This window comes from Vidua macroura, chromosome 5 (genome assembly GCF_024509145.1).
Source record: "Vidua macroura isolate BioBank_ID:100142 chromosome 5, ASM2450914v1, whole genome shotgun sequence".
NCBI lineage: Eukaryota > Metazoa > Chordata > Aves > Passeriformes > Viduidae > Vidua > Vidua macroura.
The window spans coordinates 62,278,107-62,296,812 of NC_071575.1; the positions used below are offsets into that span (position 1 = coordinate 62,278,107).

Sequence of the window (18,706 nt, forward strand, 5' to 3'; positions counted from 1 at the left end):
TGATTTAAAGTTTTAAGAAAAAAAGACATTTCTGGGTTTCTCTGTATTAACAAATGCCAAATGAAATAACTGTCAAGCATCTACTCAAGTCAGTATAATATGAGTTGAAGAAATCATAGCAGTACCAAGTTGAAAAAGAAAGATCAATAACCAGTCAAAATCAAAAACAGGAATCAGAAATTAAACTGAGTGCTGGTGTGCATTTTGTCACTAGCCAAAGGCCACTACAACACATGTAGAAACTGCACCTTCAGCAGCCTAGAGAGAACTTTGTGCTTTCCTACATATAACACGATCCACTATTTTTGTGAGCAATGTGAAAATATCTTAGCAATATATAACAGGTATTAGTGATCAGTTTCAACAAAGACACATTGATAAAATAATAGCAAATGTAATTTATTGTGAAATTTAGTACTAAAAAACCTGGTATCTTAACTGAAAAGCATAGTGTTTTCTAGACCCTGTAATGTATGTCCATGCAAGCTTTTAAAATTCAAAGACAAGAATTCAAAAGCTAAAATTACAACACTGTTCTGCATTTAAATCCAGATCCCTGCTTTCATTTGAAATACAGAGGTCTGGAACCTCTGCATTATTCTATTTTTTTTTTTCCAACCAAAATAGATTTCTGCCATTTCTACAGTAAGAAAGTTTCTCTATTCAGACTCAATGAAATAAATTTGACAGAATTATTTGAATAATCCATAATAGATTGATAGCTAGTCAAGAGGTTGATGTGTTAATAACAGTAATACATTAGAAAAAGCAAAATGCATTGGGTAGAATCAAGACCTGGAGATAAAGGAGAAATATAAAGCTTTGACAAATTGTCATGGGTCAAAACCAGGACAGTAGTTTCCTCAGGATACAGGAAAATAAAAAGAAAAGGACTTGCAGAAAAGGAGTTTCCTCATAACAGTTTTTCAGCCAGTAAATCGCAAATTATTCTCATCCCTATTGATGAAACCAAAGTTTTATTCATTCTTCAGGTCTTAAGCACCTCTTCAGGTGTTACAGCACCTCTGTAATCTTCATTCTCTAATGTTTTTTCTTCTCAATGGGATTTATTCTAGCCAGGGTACCTTTGGATCTAAAACATGGTGCCACTAGAGACACTTATCCATTGACTTGGGCTTATCATGCACAGAAGGTTGAAATTCTTTCTTTTTTGTAAGACACAGAAAATATGTAAAAAGGTGTGCCTTCTTCTCTACAGGTGGGAAAACCTTAAATCTTGAGAAAACATCTAAAGTTGTATAGTCTCATGAATGTAGTTAGTGACCTTTTTAACCGAAGGGAGTGGTGGCACAGAGCACAATGTCCAAACTAACCAAGAAGGACCTGGGCTCCAGCTGGTGTGAGGAGACTACTGAACTTCAGGTGTACTTTAGAGACATAAATATGAAAGTTGGTTATTTGGTGAACTTGGCTAAGTGCTTACCAATTCACATAAATTTCTCAATGGGCACCAGATGACCTATTCATGATCCATCATCACTATCACTGATTTGCTTATGTTATGGTTGAAGAGGAAAGCCCCAGAACAGAAACCAAAAGAAGCACATCCTCCCAAAATTGATATTGGACCTTTTTGTTCAATTATGTCAATACAGATTTAGTAGTTTAACTGGTCATTCAATTTAGAATATTGATTTTTTTACACAACTCTTTTTTTTTTTTTTTTTGTTGATATTGTTCTGAATTTCTAAGGACAGCTGTTTCTGTTCTACATTCACTGTTCAGTTGTTGTTCAGTTAAAAATCACCAAATGAAGATTATCCACTGTCTCTGACAGTTTATCTTCTCCAGACTGAGAGAAAACACAGATATTTAGAGTATCTCAGCTTACCTTAAGAAAAAAAAAATCTTTTTTTTTGACCTTTTTGACTGCAGATGGAGGCTAAATTTATCTAGAGGATATATTTTAAAGTCTTTTAACATCAAAAGGCAATTTGGAAAGATCATGTAGCTAATTAAAATGCTTTAGAAATCATAGAAATGCTTACATTCAACAATGCTGCAAGTTTTGTTCATCATATTTGTAATTCTTAAATTTTTAAGATACTTTGGTTTTTTTCAAGGAGAAAGGTCAGTAGTATATCTAAGACCTTCAGGCTTGAAAAGCCCACTGTCATAGGGAGATACAACCTCTACACAAACTTCAAGCTGCTTTAGGCTACTCAAGAACTATGACTTGTACTTGTGAAATAAGTTATTTGTGGCCTCTTCTATTGTTTGTTATTCTTCTGCTGAGGGAAGGCACTACACCAGATTCATGTTACTGCCCTTCTAGTGTGCTGCTAGTAATCAATAAAATTAGGGCTATCATGAAAACTCACTTAATAATGCCACTATCCTTTATCCTTTTGGTACCACATGAATTAGAGAACCCATTTTGCAACACTAGAGAGCCTCCCCAGAGTTTAAACAAGCACTTATTGATTCCTGGGGGCAATCAGCAAAACTGTTGTAACTAAACTCTCATCTGGAGTTATGTATGTACTATATCACATATAAATAATTCCAGACAGATGTGATGAGAAACCTGAGATGTTTGACATCAGTCTTTAAATCACATGCCAGGTAACATCAGTTAAGGAAGATATGTGATACACTTTTGTAGGAAAATGATTTTAGAAAGATTGGGTTTGCAATTTCAGAGTATTTTCTCATCCTTTTTTTCACTGTTACAGCTTTTAGTGACTTTAGTGATATTGTATCAACTTCCCAGTTGGCAGGACATCAGATTACCTGTTAGAAAAATAATTTATATTGGCATTGTTTTACAAAATAAAAATTATAGATTTCAGATGACGTGGTTTTCAAAATGGAAGAAAAGCATGGTATTTAATATAGCAGAAGGGAGGGAATAAAGGAGTGGGCAGAATGGGAGTAGGGGACAGAATTATCAGCCTCAGACTCTTGCAGATGTGATTTGGGTGCAAAAATCTCTGAGAAACAGAACTGTTGTAACTGTAATGTCGATGAAATCACCCTAATGTCTTCATACAGCTATATGGAACATTTAAGGTACAATATCAGAAGTGGTACACAACTACTGCTCTTCATTTTGTTACAACTGTGCTCACTTCCTACTACAGTTATACCACATCAGACACGTTCCTTCCCCCCTTCCTCTTGAACTGTATTTATTTTCTTTGCATACATGTTATTTTAAGATGAGAACTTAGTCACTGAATACCTGAAAGCTGATGTCCCCCATACGTAGAAATGAGAAATTTCTGAGGAAAAAAGACAGACATTATGTACATTTTCTCTCTCATGACTAACAGACAGTATGGTATTTTCCATCAGTGTTATTTGCAGATATAGTTTGGACATCTGTTTACCCTAGAACTTAATTAAAATTGGAGTTCACCTTGATAAATATATTTAAAAATTTGTTTTTTCCCTGGTTTTATTTTTATCTACTTCCTGCTGAAGGCAATGCAGTGCTTGCAGCCCAAAGCTGCAGCTCTGAGCACAGGCAATGCCCTGTACAAACTGATGGAGAAGAAGCTGACTCCCACCTTTACTACCCTGCTCTGAAACAGACAAAAGGTCTCATAAAATAACATGAAAAGTCAATACTAAGATGTATAAGCCAAACTCTTTTGATGACCAGGCATTCCCAGTGCACTCAGAAAAACAGGTCATTGCCCCATGTGCATTTTCAGTGGGTAATTAGGAATAGTGAATGCAGCGGTGAAAAAGAAAGCAAACTCCACAGGCACACAGGCAACAGTTTAACCACCACTCCACCTCATGCAGGACAATTTAGGCATTGTTGGTGCTCTGTGTTTTTTTTTTTTTTTTTTGTCAGCTGTTCTTTTCCTCTTCTATTTAGGCTGTCTGTTGTTGGAAGCAGTGACAATTCTCTCATCTTCTGGTACATGTGGTTGTGCTGTAGCAGCAAATGGGGGCCTGTCATCTCACATAATTACCTGAGTTTGCTTGAGATGCCAATGACTTCACTTAAAGTACACTGTGGAGATGTGCTCCATGAGATACACAAGAAGAACCTTTTTTAAGAGCTCTGCATTGCTCTATTCTGAACCATCAAAGTCTAAGCAATAGCTTACACTGGAAGAATAATGTAGTCATTAAAGCTAGGTACTGTTATTTCCAGTGATGTAGACATTTCTTGGCAGTATGGTATGCTAAGCACAGGTTATTTTATCCTAGCAATAGCTCCATATGACATCAATCTGACAGCTCTTTCACTGACAATACCTCCTGAAAGATACTTTTGACATGAACAAACTTGTAAGAAAAATATATTATACCATTGGCAAGTCTGTTTCACAGATTTCCCTTTCAATTTTCTTGGCTACATACTTTTTAGAAGAAAATAAGTATTTTTCAAAAAAAATTTTGAAAGGCTTCATATTTGTCCAAATATGGATTAGTCAGGTATAGCTCACAACCTTATCCAGAGCAGCAGAACTATGCACAGAGGACTTCTGAGTTTGGGCTACCCTCAGCCAATACAGAGTTATTGCCCATTTGAATTCTGCAACTCTTTCCTCACCTTGGAAATTAGAAGCCTCATATGAAAGCTAAGTATGTAACATGGATTTAATTCAGTATTTACCAATTATTGTGACCAAAATAAAAGGTATTAGAAGAAATACAAACTTTGATAACACCTTTCATTGGGAGAGGAAAGTCTTACACACTCCCAGAAGTTCTTTATTTCTGATTGCTACCCATGAAGTAGATTATGAATGACTAAGGTTTGCCAATATATTACATTTCTCTGACAGAGGGAATGACCTTATTTGTTTTGCACTGTTTTGCAGATGGAAATTTCTTCAGGTCTGAAAGTGTGAATTACCCTGCAGCTTCAAGTCTAAACATATTTTATTGACGTTAGTATCACTGAAATATAAGCTAATGGCTCTACTTTTACTATATATGATAAATTAAACCAACACCCAGAAAAAAAAATGTATCACTGCATGTACTTTTTCTTCTGTGAAGAGGACTAGACAACAAACATAAGCATCCTGTAAGATACAATATTTCAACAGTACACAGACAACATTGCAGTAAATAGGTTAAATTTATATATAGACCAGACTATACTAAAATACAGTAGAACAAAACTATATTTGAAAATGAGGCTTTTATTTATGTTGACTCAAAATGACCTAAATCTAAATATTCATAGAAGATGGAAAAAAATAAGTCACAGTGGAAGTGACTTATTAAGTGTTCATAGGCATCATATTTGCAGTGCAGTGTTAATTATATTCACCTAACACAGAGCACCCATGGCATCAACAGGCAAGCTGAGAAAAAGGAAAATTTGTTATCACAATTTGGCATGTGGGAAACTGCTGCTCATAATGACTCCATTTCTTGCCCTGGTCACTCACGTACAACATAGGGCTCAGTTACAAATATAATTTTTTTCCTATGCTGCTGATAAATATCTTAAATAAAACATCCTTCCTCCAATTTCTGAGCTAATGGTAACACTGCAATATCCAGGGCTGTAAGGCTGATCCTCATACCCAGTCCTCTCTATTCTTACATCATTCTTTTTTTTCCTAAACTGAAAGACTAGGAAAGGAGCTTCCTCATCCCCATAGTGCTTTTAAAACTATTTCCCCCCCATTTTCACTGTGAAGAAAGCATTCCTGGGCTGCATCCTCCTGTGGTGCAGCAGGATAGACCAACTCATTCAAGCTACTGCCAATCTGAACTTATATCCCAGAGGATATCAATGAGCTTCTCTTTCAATTAATGGATGACTTTTTACTTTTATGAATCAGCTTGTCCTTGACTTTTTACATTGCTGTTAAATCACAATGTTTTCCACTATCATTTCACATTCCCTGTCTGGAAAGGGAGCATACACAGAATCTATTTTCAACCACAGCTACCATTTTGCCAGCTCTTAAAGAAATTGAATTTGCAATTGTTGGAAAGGACATAGCAAAGGAGACAGGTCTGACCATGAGTGTCCCACCCGAAACTCCTTTCCTGTGATTTACTCTCCTCAAAGCTTTATTCCTGAGATGACACAGAGCTAGAGCTACCTCTTCCCACATTAGTGAAGACTGGAAAGCTGCTTGCCCACATGGCAACTGCAGTTTGCTGAAAGCATTACCAAGCACAAGATGCAGCATGGTTAAGGTGTTGTCTCCCTATAGTATTCAGAGCCCTACATGTGTTTTGTGGCTGTCCTCCAGATCCCTAGATTTGGATGGATAGTGTCAGACAGTGCTGACAGCTACCACATTTAACCATGCCTACTTTTCTGTATTGCAGGACAACCACAGAAGTGCTTCTAAATATCTTCAGGAGTAAGTTTAGGATATGAAAAGTGCTAAAATTCTACACACCAGGAAAAAGGGAAAATGCATGACACAAACTTCAGCTAGGTCTTCTGAACCTAGAAAATTAGGAACTTTTCTTTCCCCAGAACTGCCTTGGTAACAGCTGCATCTTGATTGCTGCAAATACAATTGTACATCCCACCCTGGGACATATCCATATCATTCCTGTTGGCAGTGCAGGGAAAATAATTTCATATGCACTGAGACCTGCGACACTTATGGAAGGCAGCATTTGACTCTCAGGGTTATATGGTCATTTCTAATTTAGTAGAAAGAGGCACTGCATTAACAAAAATAGAGAAACATAAGGATCACAAACCCAACCAATTCATCCCATTCCCAGGGGCTACATTTCTGAGGGCAGAATTAACCCATTATCCTCATGTCATGTGATTCTGGCCCATCTATTCTCTGGTGTACACAGGGATGTGCACTTATATAATAGACAATTCAAAGTCTTATCTGGAGTCATAGAATGTTAAGGATTGGAAGGGTCCTTAAAGACCATCTAATCCCATCACTCTCTACCATGGGCTAGGACTCCTCCCACTAGAGCTGGTTGTTTAAGGCCTTTTCCAGCCTGGCTTTAAACACTGCAAGGGTTGAGTCCAAGGCCCAACCTTATCTAGTTTTTAGTAAATACTGGTTCATTTGTCTAACTTGAGTTGGCTTATCTTGATTTAAAAGAGGTATGGATTAATTCTCTGCTTCCTGGTTTCATAGGACAATACTCATTCAATGGAAGTGAAAGATGACTTAGTCTAACCTAGAGGGCTGAGACCACATGGTCACACCCACTCATTGTGGTGCTGCCAGAGTGAACAGAAAGCAAAGGACAGAAAAACACAAGGTCAAGGTATCTATAAACATAATGGTTTTACTGGAAATTATGCCTCTGTAACAGAGCCAAGATTGTAGATGTATTTTTAAAAGGAAAATGTTGCCACCTATTTTTCAATTTTTTCTGCCTTCTTTGTGTTACAACCTTGCCATTGGAAATTAAGTCCATGCTGCCTGCATCTGGGTTTCCCTCTCAATTTTTCTGCACAAGAATTTGACAAAAATGAGTGCTGCTTTTGCTGTGTTGGTATCTGTCGCAAGATTTGTAATAAGTTCGTGGTTAGGTGCACTCATAAGTGAACTTGAGGGCAGTGGTACAGTCAGTTAAACATTACCACTGTATATTAAAAACAGTGGTAGGACAACCAAGCTGTACTCTTAGACTATGTACACAACTTAAAAATGAAATACTGCCCAGAGCAGAAGATTTTGAATACCAACGCCCTTTAAAGGTAAGTTTGTGTTTCAAAAATTAGTTAAGTTATATGAAAATAAGAAAACAGTTGAGAACATTTTCCCTCCTAGGCATGAATGCTGGGGACAGAGTAAATTTGCATTAAAAAAGATTTTCACCACAATTATGATTTAGAGGAAATTTGGCTTGCAAACTGTGTGATGATGTCTTTTTTATTTGACTGATTATGAAAAATCCTTTAGCTAACCAGATATCATCCTGCATTTGATAATTGGCTTTTTTTTTTAATACTCACTTTTTAAATTGATTACTTTCACAGAATTTTCAAGAACACTTTGAAGAAAATATACCAATTAGGCACTATAGAGGCTTTTTTTTTTTTTTCTACCACTACTACTGAAAGGAGTCCTCCACTCTCCAAGAGTATTTGCCAACTTACCTCGCAAATCAGCACCTGCCATCTGCAACCTTACAATATATTTCAAAACATAGTTTTTACTTAGTCAAAAACACTCATTTTATAATACAATAGTGACCTAAGAATTTAACAACCTAAAGTGACACAGAAGTTGGAGAAGTCACAGCAGAAAGAAATAGTTGTATTGTTTATAGATTCTAAACTGTAGTTGCTGTGGTTGTAGTGTTACATTTTGAATGACAAATTTGCTTCTGTGGGTACTGTATTTTATTTGACACCACTTTATTATTGCCTTGAGTGAAAATAAAACAACCTCAAAAAATACTCATTGTGCCCATATTGCTGACAGATAGTGTCTGTCATACACTTGTGTGCAGCAGTTGCAATATTGTGTTTTCCTTCTTCTTTAACCTGGACATGTGGCACTCATAAGCATGGACTGGGGTTATAATAAGAATATGCTTAGGCTAATGATGCTCTCAGACATCCTTGGAAGTGGGATTTAGTCAAAACTTTTTCTGTACATGCATTTCCACTTCAGCTGTGATATTTCTGCATATAGGAAATAATTTTTAAATGTTTTTCTCCACCTTCCTTTCTGATCAGTTGCAAACAGAACATTAGAAATTAGGAATTTATATTTATTTTTTTAGGAGGATCTTTTCAATGCTCCATTCTTTAATATTATGAAAGAAAAAACATACAGCAGCATTCACAACAACTCAGCTTTCAGAGTATCCATTCATTACCATATAAATAGCACAGCCACTTAGTATACCTTCCTCTGCTTATCATTCCAGTGTCAAGCCTGTAAGTTCAAAAGTGCACTCCTTTTTTGCCAAAACCAGAAGACCCATTTTATGTCTGGTAAGCCATTATTTTCTGAGGGAACAATAATGGAACTTCAGTCCATTTTAAATGATATATTGTCTGTCAGCCAAGTAGCTCTGCTCTGAAAGGCATGGCCCTGACAGTCGGACATGGCTTGCGTGACTCTGCTTAATTTCGTGTCTATTGTCGAAGTGCTGAATGTGGTCAATACCACAAAAACTACTTTAGAGGTTTCAGAATAGTTTGAATATTGACTTATGTGGCAACAAACACATATGCAAGACAGTACAAACTTTCAGTGCCATGCCTGTTGCATTCAAACAAAATCTAGTTAATACATTTCTTCTGTTGCCCTATTGCTTTCTAAATCCAATGGCATTATTACATAATGGATATGTGAAACATGAGGCAGATCAAACTCTCTCTGTTGGACATCCATTGAACCAGCCCAGAAAACTGTTTTTTTTTTTTTTCTCTTTAAATTTGTGCTTTCTGAAACTACAGAAGATTATTACTATTCTAGAGACAAACTTTCTGAAATTACAGCTTTGAAAACACCATGAAAACATCTGCATTGCACAGCTGAATTTCTGAGCAGTAATGTAGAAGACTGGAACCAAGCCACAAATCTAATTACAGGAAGGTTGTTTTATCCACAGACCACCTCTGCAGGCATTGCAAAGGGCCTCAGCAGCACTCACTCAGATAATCTATTGCCACTAAAGAGCCAGGTTTGTCCATCTCCCCCCTACTTACATGGCACTGTGCGGAGGTAGAGATTGTCTCTTATGATCTGCTGGAGCTCATGGTCCACCGAACCTTTCTGGAACCGTAGATTGAGGTAGTGACGAAGGTCCTTATCAACGATGCCTCCTGTCATGGAAAAGACAAATGAAAGTACAATTTAAAATTATATTGTTTTGATGGAAGCAATGAATCAGTTGTGAAGTCTTTGTGGTTCATTTTCCTTTATGTTTCTGTCATGATGGAGGACAAAAGCACACAGAGCTTTCTGGTTAAAGCATGTGGTTGGTACAGTATCTTTTACTACTGATAATTGTAAAGGTTAAAAACAGTTAATGACAAATGACTGGCTAAATCTGTACATTCAGAAAATATAAATGACTGGCTAAATCTGTACATTCAGAAAATACATATATGATTATAAACAGAGCTGCCAATTTTCTTTCTGCACAAAACTTGAACATATTTTTATCATAAAACTACATACATATGTATCTAAATAATATATTAGGTATTATATTTCCCATGACCTTGTACCAATTTTCCATTTCTTATTAAACTAAAAATCCTGGTTCAAATTCTCTCTGCAATGTTCAATGTTTTTAGTCCATGTCTAACCAGAATAAAATGTGGCTGTACTTAGCAATCATATAAATGTTATATGTTTTTTTTTTATTCCTTTCTGATATAACTCACAATTGAAAGAGACACTACCAAAAACAAGGGTTCATATTTTATTTCTACCACCAAAAATGTCATTACAACATCTCAGCAAAGCAGTACAAATAGGAAAAAAACCTGAGTTAAAAACCCTGTATTTTTACTATAACTTTAGGACAAAACAATTTAAACTAGTGACTGGTGTATCATCTTCCACTATGAAAGTCATATCTATAAATCTAATCCAACATGATTAATAAGCATTTCCCAATATAGTTCCTCCCCATTTCTTTTAACCTTGAATAAGGATCACATTTATAATTATGGAGAAGTCTATAAATAACTCAATTTCTTCTCTCTTTGAAATTCTGACATAGGAAAAATATAGAAAATCATTACTACATTGAGTTCTGACACATATTCCCAACATGAAAAATTGCAAGTAGATAGATCCCTAACTTGTTGCTTCACACATGCAACATTAAAACATTTTTTCAAATGTCATTTGCTATTGAACCCTCTGCCAAAAGTCTTATTGACTTAGACTATATAAAGATTTTCCTGTAAATAGGAACACATAACATCCCTACCAAATTATTTGAAAGTCACTGCAGAGCACAAACTATTATAAATTAAAATATATTTATTCTTACAGAAATTCCTATTTATCTGCCTACTATAAGTCCATAATGTTATTACTGCTGCTCTTTGTCAGTAACTTCAACACCTTTTGTTCCAGGTTTATAAAAAGCTTATAAATAATTTCCCTCTTCTTTAGCTAAAGGCAAAAAGGCCAGCAAACTTTCATAATCAAAAGAAGGAGGGAAAAAGCACCCCAGCTCATAAGACACAAAATACCTGTATGCCTGGTTCCCTGAGGCTGAGAACTTCCATATGGATCTCTGTTCCTCCAGAATCCCCAAGCTCTAATTAATCTACTACTTTGTACCACTAACCCTGTTTCTTGCAATAGAAAAGATTTTGCAGATAAGACCATCCTTACTTCTAATTTCTTGTGAGATTTCCAAGGAGGCTGTAGAGAAACTCTCTGAGTCTGCTTTCCTTCGTGATCGGCTGCAGAGTAAAGGTCCTTCAGCTCCTGCTCTTCTCACTCTAATATACAGAACATGCCCAGTGATGCAAATGCTTTTTGGCAGCCTGAGAAAATGCCAGCTCGAGAACAACAGCTGTAGCCTGCCCACTGACACAAACCTGAATCATTCAACTTATAACTTAGTAAGTTTAGGAACCTACACAGATTTCTGACCCTCAAAGTACATTTTTTATTTACAGCCTCTTGTTTCAAGCACAGCCATTTAGTTCATTTAGTTCAACATGTGTAATGAATGCACTAAAACCTCCTAAGCACTTCATAAAAAGGGTCACCTGATACTTTTGGCAAATTGCATATTCCAAACTAGATACAAAAATGTGTGTTTACAGGAAGAGATGCCTACAGCCTTGCATTAGTTACATGCAATTGAAAAGTAAGTTTCTAAGAAATAAACAGAAATAAAATCATGGTACAGAGGAAATAAAACTTCCAAGCACAATGGAAACAATATAATTTTTTCTTAATATCTGAGTATATAGTGTAGAGTTTTGTTGATTTTAAAGAGCAGTCAGATTAACTACAATTAACTAGAATGTACAATTACAAATTTTCTTCTTCAAAAGCAATTTTGTTGTCTGAACTAATTCATAATTCATATTTTTCAATACTTTGGGCATAAGCTACCTTTTTTTTTTTTTTTTTTAATCTGGTATAACAATGAATTTTTCTTCCTGGAAATTAAAAAAAAATAGTTCTAGAGCCCAGAAAAACAGATGCAGTATATTTTTAGTTCATCCTTTCAATTGTCATTCTTCTGCTTTTCTGTAGTTTTACCTGATGCTTTTTTTAAAGCATATTGACTCCAGAAATGCTTTTGTGGTATTTGAAGTTCCTGAGCTTTGGAGCAGCCTGATCCTTTTGAAGCACAATCAGAACAACATCTTGCATGTGCAGTAATGGGTCCATAAGACCTTTTGCAAGGAAATTATAGTGAATTGCAAATATATAAACCAGCCTTGATTCAGCAGCAGTGAATTACAGTTTGTGTTACAGACTATATAAAGCAATTATTATTATTATTATTATTATATGTGTAATAATAATAGGACTATGTCCTCCAAAAGGCTGAAAATAAGACACAGAAAATGTTATAATTTGGTTTACTTTGGAGGGAAAGAAGAACAGTGACATTGACAGTAAGTTCATAGAGAAAGAAACAGGGGAAAAGCATTTTTACAGTCAGTAACTACTATTTAATGGTTCTATCCAGCCCCGGTACACAAGTGATTTTGTTTCTGTAGAATTCAACTTCCATTTATTTTCTCTTTTTGCAAAATGTTGAAAGTTACAGAGATGTTGAAAAATTCCTGACACGAACCTAAGCCCCTTCTTTTCTCTTATTCCCTGGCTGCCCACAGTGGAGGAGCTGGGGACAGTGCTCAGGGACCACCGGTGCCCATCGCGCCATTCCATGGATCCCCCGCGCTGCCCGGGACTCTCAAGCTGGGGCTCAGAGGGAAGGAGCTCCCCAGGCCACATCCTGCTCACTGCATGTGACAGCAGCAGGAAGCACTGGTGTGTGTCAGAGGTATTACACAGCTCAAGCTTTAGGAGCCCAACCCAGAGACCATAATATAAAGGGTTCTTTGGCCACTGCCACAGGAGGAGGCTGACAACTGCATGATGGAGCATTCACTGGCTTGCAGCCAGGCAGTGCTTTTATGCTTTATTTTCTTTTTGCTGGCTTGAGGCCTCTGCTCTGTTTCAGTTTCATTTCACTCCAATGAACCCCCTTGCTTTGCTAGCTGAGAAACATAGTTTGTGAGTTAAATACTTCCAGTAATGATCTCTTGCATAATGTATGTGTGGTTTAGGTACAGCTACCAATCATGATGGCAAACTCATAACCATGACTGAAGTTGATTCCAGACATTATAAAATAAGACACACTTGGCTGAACTAAAACCTGCTCTGTTTGCATGTTATACTTATGAATCTAATGAGCAAAGAATAACTTTTTACAGTATTCTAATGCATTTATCTCATGTCTGCTTGTCTTTAAAAAATCTAGTAGAAAAGTCCAATCAGAAAAGAAGTACAGTAAAAAACACACAGAAAAAAGGGTACTGAATAGTTTCTAGCTCATTAGAAAATTCAAATCTGAAGATAATTGCTATTTCCAAGAAAATGGCAGGGACAAAGGTTCATAATTTTCTCTAATTCTAAAAATTGCAACAGTTTTTTTGCAACTTCCTATGTGCTAACTCACTGATGCTCCAGCTGGAGTCTACACTTGCATTATACTTTCCATGAAGAACATGTAAACATGAACATCCCTCTTGTTCCTGCAATGGTAGCTCTAAATAATTTGTTTTACCCTTAACACATTTTTATCGGTGCAAATTTTCAACACACACTCCTGAGTATTCACCCATTTGTATTTGCTTATTTTGTATCATAATCTTTCATTGAATTGACTTCCCAAAATGTGGTGTGGTAAATTATCAGGATTTTTTTTAACAGAAAATCAATTGCATCTCATCTGAGAATAATTTGCCTTAGATATTTTATTTGCTGGGATTAAAACTTAAAAGATTTCAGTTTCCCTGGCATTTATAAATACTCCTGGTTAGAAATATCTAATGTAAGCAAGACTTTTAGATCTATATTTGCATCTGCACATGCTCTGCATCTGAAGAAACTAAAGGAAATATCTTAGTATAGCTACTCTGTGAAACCAGACAAGCTCATAAACTTTCAGTATAAACTACTCCCTCTCTTCTACTGCCCTATTTTAATCAGATTGGCTCTCCCTTTTTTTTTTTAACAAGCCTCTACGTCTGACTGTAAACATAAGCCATATATTTGGCAAAATCAAATGCATTGAATGACCTGACTCTGACCAGCTTCAGCAGGAGTACTCTACTGGAGAGTCTCATCCAAATTATTTATTCAGGTGGTACCTGCAGCTTCATATCCATACCATTGGGTGGGTCCATGGCCATCTGACAACAGTACAAGTTTCTTCTGCACCTCTGCAGTAGAATACGTGCAATTTGGCGCCTGCTAGATTAATTTATCTTTCATTGTTCACAGATAATCTAATTGACCTTTCTATAAGTAGCATAAATGATGACCTAAGTTCTTTAAATCAGCTATATCAGGAATATCTGATTTATTATTTTTATTATCAGCTATATCAGATTATTATCTGATTTATTATTATTATTCTTTTACCCAGGAAGGTAAGTGGAACAATATTTTTTTTGTGACTCTCTCTGAGATATATCAAGAAAATCATAGTCATCACAGGTAAAAAGCTGTGTGCATGGTCTAAGTGCTCATTTCTGAATGTCTTTTCAAATGGTCTGGTAAGAATCCAGAATATCTGAAATTACCCTAGAGAACCCATTTTAGTAATTTCAATCATTTTAGTGACACAATGACCACTTATCTTTAAACATCTCTATAATTTTTTTCATTCTGTTATATACAACCTATTGTGAGGTGACCTATAATTCCCCTCTTCCTGTTTTTTTCTCAGACCCACACACCTCCAGGCTGATGCAAAAAATGAGCAGCAGTGAGGGATGGGCACCATACAGCTGTGAGAAAGTTCATGTCAGCCACAGCTCCTAAACACTCCCTCTATCTTACATCCTGAAAGATTTTAAGCATAAACCAAAATTTCCTGCTGTATCCCCCAGTTTTTCCCCAGATGATCCTCTCAGAAGAAGAGCACCACAATTCCTTTTTCCCCTCCCACAAGTTCAGTGATATTTTATTGTAATAAACTTAAAAAAAATAACCTTTAGAAAGCCTTCATTAAAGAAAAAAAATATGATTACCACTACTCATATGAATTAATTTTGTTTGTAGTAAAAATGGTACTTTTTAAGAAACTGAAATATGTCTTATTTTAGTGCTTGATTAATAAAGATCTCAGGCATTTAAAACATATGAGTCAGTATAAGATGATTTACTTTAATAGTTTCTTTAACTGGCAACAGTTAACCAGAAAAATTACTTTTAAGAGAGAATATGAAAATTCCAAATAATGTGAAAATATTTGGTTGGATTTTATAAGGATTCATTATTAAAATACAGCCTGTAGTTAAGACTATTATTTGAGGGAAATCATTCTCAACAAACCTATATAGTGCTCAGAGTAGCATAAAGATGAGTGTTGGCATTTCCCCAGTCACGGTATAATGGGAGTACTCAACAAGGGATGATCCTTCAAGTCTCCATGCAAAACATGTAAACACCATAATAGTAAAAAAACACTTTAGTAAATTATAAGAAGCATTGATTTCACTGCCAGCCATCAGCTGAAGATCACACATTTTATTTTAAAGCCTTTCTATCCCTAGATTAAACTGTGCATCATCTTTGCACTTCTGCCTGCCTTTCACCACTACCTTCAGCCAAATCTGCCATCTGAATTATCTGCAAAACCTCAAACCTTTGGGGTGCGTTATGAGCTCTGTGGAATGTGTGTGATGGAGAACCAAGAGGGAATTATGCAAGAAAATACTCAAGGAAAAAAATAATTTCTTTCATATTTGAGGCTACTGTAATAAATTGTATTCCATGATCCTTTAATGGAGCTCTAAACAAATTTCAAGGCTTTGGATAAAACTAGATCTTGGTATTCTTCTATGTGCTATATACAATGAAAAACATTTAAAGATCTAATTTATTGATGGGAAATGGCCTTCTCTTTCACAGCTTGCTATTTTGTAGTCTTTCTCTTTGGGTATGGATTTTATTACTAAGCTTTTTGCTTAGGGATCTTTTACATACACATGTATCATATTTATAACACTTAGCCTTGCATCCTTAGCTTTATCTTTTGATTTCTTCCTCCTAGCATTTTAAATTCAAAATTTTAAAATACAGGACTGTAGGACTTACAGGTTAAACTGCATGGGGATGACACTACATCCAGACTATATTAAAAAATCTGCAATAAATTCTAGCCAATGACTGATTTTCTCCATTATGAGAATTCATATTTGGATGTATGTCTCCATAAAAATATGTAATTCCCTAATCTCTACAGATGATATATTCCACCTGCTCTCCTCAGACCAAGAGACTGGCTGAAGTTTGCACACTCTTTGAACTTCACAGGGGAGAAAGTTTCCATTTTGTTTCTGGGAACAGAGGAGTCCTCACTGCCTAAGGACACCCTGGGTTTAATTCAGCACTGTGTTACACCTGCCTTTGTTGTACCTTCTAGGGTAGTCTGAGGACCAGATAAACAGGATACCCTGGAGCAGCCACAAATGAGAGCAGCACCACAAGGGAAGACTGATTCTAGGAACACTGTAAAAGCATATCATTCCCTGGATTTATTTTCTTAGTTTTTGTGGCTAGCCTCAAGCCTCTGTTTGAAATGTGAAGACACAAGTGTGCACTGTGCTGGAAGCAAAAATGTGGTTTGTAAAGATATAGAGAGGTTGTGTCAGGAGGAGAATCAACTGAGCCAAACACATCTGCATTTTGTATTTTACCTCAGATTGCTGAGCTTCAGCTCTTATTACAATATAGAGCTCCACTCCTCATGCTACAGGGAGAGTTTTCCATTGAGTTTTCCACTGCAGCACCTTCCAAAGGCTGCTATCAGCATGCAACATGGACTTTCTAATCTCAAAGTCACCCCAAGTCAACCTCAAAAAATGGACATTTACCCAGTAAAATAATTTTGTACCTTTGCTCTTTAGATGTACTTTGTTTTGTTTTCTTCAGTTAATTTACTGCTGAGCACAGTTTTAAATTGAAGCTGCTGGGAAATGCCATGATTTAACTGGCTGGTGAAAAAGTCCAGCTGTCATTCCTGCAACAGAGAGGACAGTTTGGGGCACTTTGCTTTCAGAATACTCATCTTTTATTAGCTGTTCCATTTAATAGGTGCATAAATAAAGTGATGTTCAAATAATGCTGCTATTGTCTACAAAACCTGTTTGGAAATGAACTGCCTTTTACTCCACTTTTTCAAATTCTCTAAAGCTAATTATGAACCAGCTGTTTGTAGATGCCTCCAGTTTATGAATGATTTGATTTTTAACTGACACACAAACTTTAATGACTGCTACTGAGATATTTAAAAGACTCATGTTGTTCCTACTAGACTTGCTACAAGGCAAATAATTATCTTTACAGATGTTTTTGACAAACATAAAATTGAAAGATATTATACTTACAAAATGAGACTGTCAAAACCCACACTCATCCTGTGCAGTCATATAGAAGCCAGCAATATTTTCTCTTGAAATTTGTACATATTTACAGAAGTCTTTACTAGCAGCCAAACACTACCTGGCATTTAGATTCTCCCACTCTGGGAAATCTCCTTCTATTTGGTCAAAGGGTGTCACAACAGAGTATGAAATTTGCTAACACCAATGTTTGTTATGTAACCGAGCTCTCAGATACAGCTCGCAAAGTTCTAGAAACTGACTTCAGAGAAGTCAGTTGGAAAAGGGAAATAATACATCTTATTGGTATTTTTCTAAAGACAAAACCTCTTTGGAAACTGATGGCACATAAAGATGAAAACTCACAGAACAGGTTTAACCAGAGATTGACTATATCATACTAAAAAGGTTTGAACAGACTAGTAAGGCTGCTTTTAGCTTCAGAAAAACATTTATATTGTTATTTGAGTTGGATATATTTCCAGGAAGATGCTTTGTGTTCTGGGAAGATCTATATTAGTCAGAAATGTCCAACAGCCAGATTTAATTAATGAGGGAAAAAAATGTCATAAAGATGTAAGAATTTTATTTTTAATCAAACTGTAGCAAAATATTTTTTATGTGTATACTTGGAACTAAAAATAAACACCCATGTGCTGCTTACTGACATGTTCATTAGGAAAAAAAAGAGACAAATTGAGTTCTCTAAAAAATGCAGCATTAATCTGTAATACACAGTAATGGTGATAATGGGGGCCTCGTTTGCTCTGCCTGGATACAAATTGTGCCTCACTCCATCAGTGTAATTCTCTGTGCTTCAGGGGTGACTCACCCAGCACCAAAACATTGTAAACACTCTTGGGGTCAGCTGGTGGATGCCCAGAACACCTGCAAGAAGGGCCTGCTCAGACAGTATTCCTCAGGAATTCCACATACATCTCACTTGTAGCAAAAGCCACCTCTGCTGTCCACATCCAGAGCCTCTGCAGTTCCCCCTGAGCTCCGTTCTGGGCCACCTGCCCCTAAAACCCTGTGCTGGGAGCTACATGCATAGACTGTCAGTCTTCATGAAGGTTCTGTAACAAGGTTTGTTATTCAAGCAAAAGCAGAACTTATATGTTCAAATTTCTTTTCCAGTGGACAAACATTCTCCTGTCCTTGCTTTGCAATGGATAAAGGCAGCTCCTCACT

General features: G+C 36.2%; 1 protein-coding gene across 1 annotated transcript in view; it reads right to left on the reverse strand.

The window, feature by feature from the left end:
* MAGI2 (membrane associated guanylate kinase, WW and PDZ domain containing 2) overlaps nucleotides 1–18,706 on the reverse strand; it is a 701,810-nt gene that overhangs the window by 483,615 nt on the left and 199,489 nt on the right. The window contains exon 2 of the mRNA XM_053977427.1: nucleotides 9,611–9,727. Within this exon, the coding sequence (XP_053833402.1) occupies nucleotides 9,611–9,727 (117 nt within the window). The remainder of the gene's footprint in view (nucleotides 1–9,610; nucleotides 9,728–18,706) is intronic.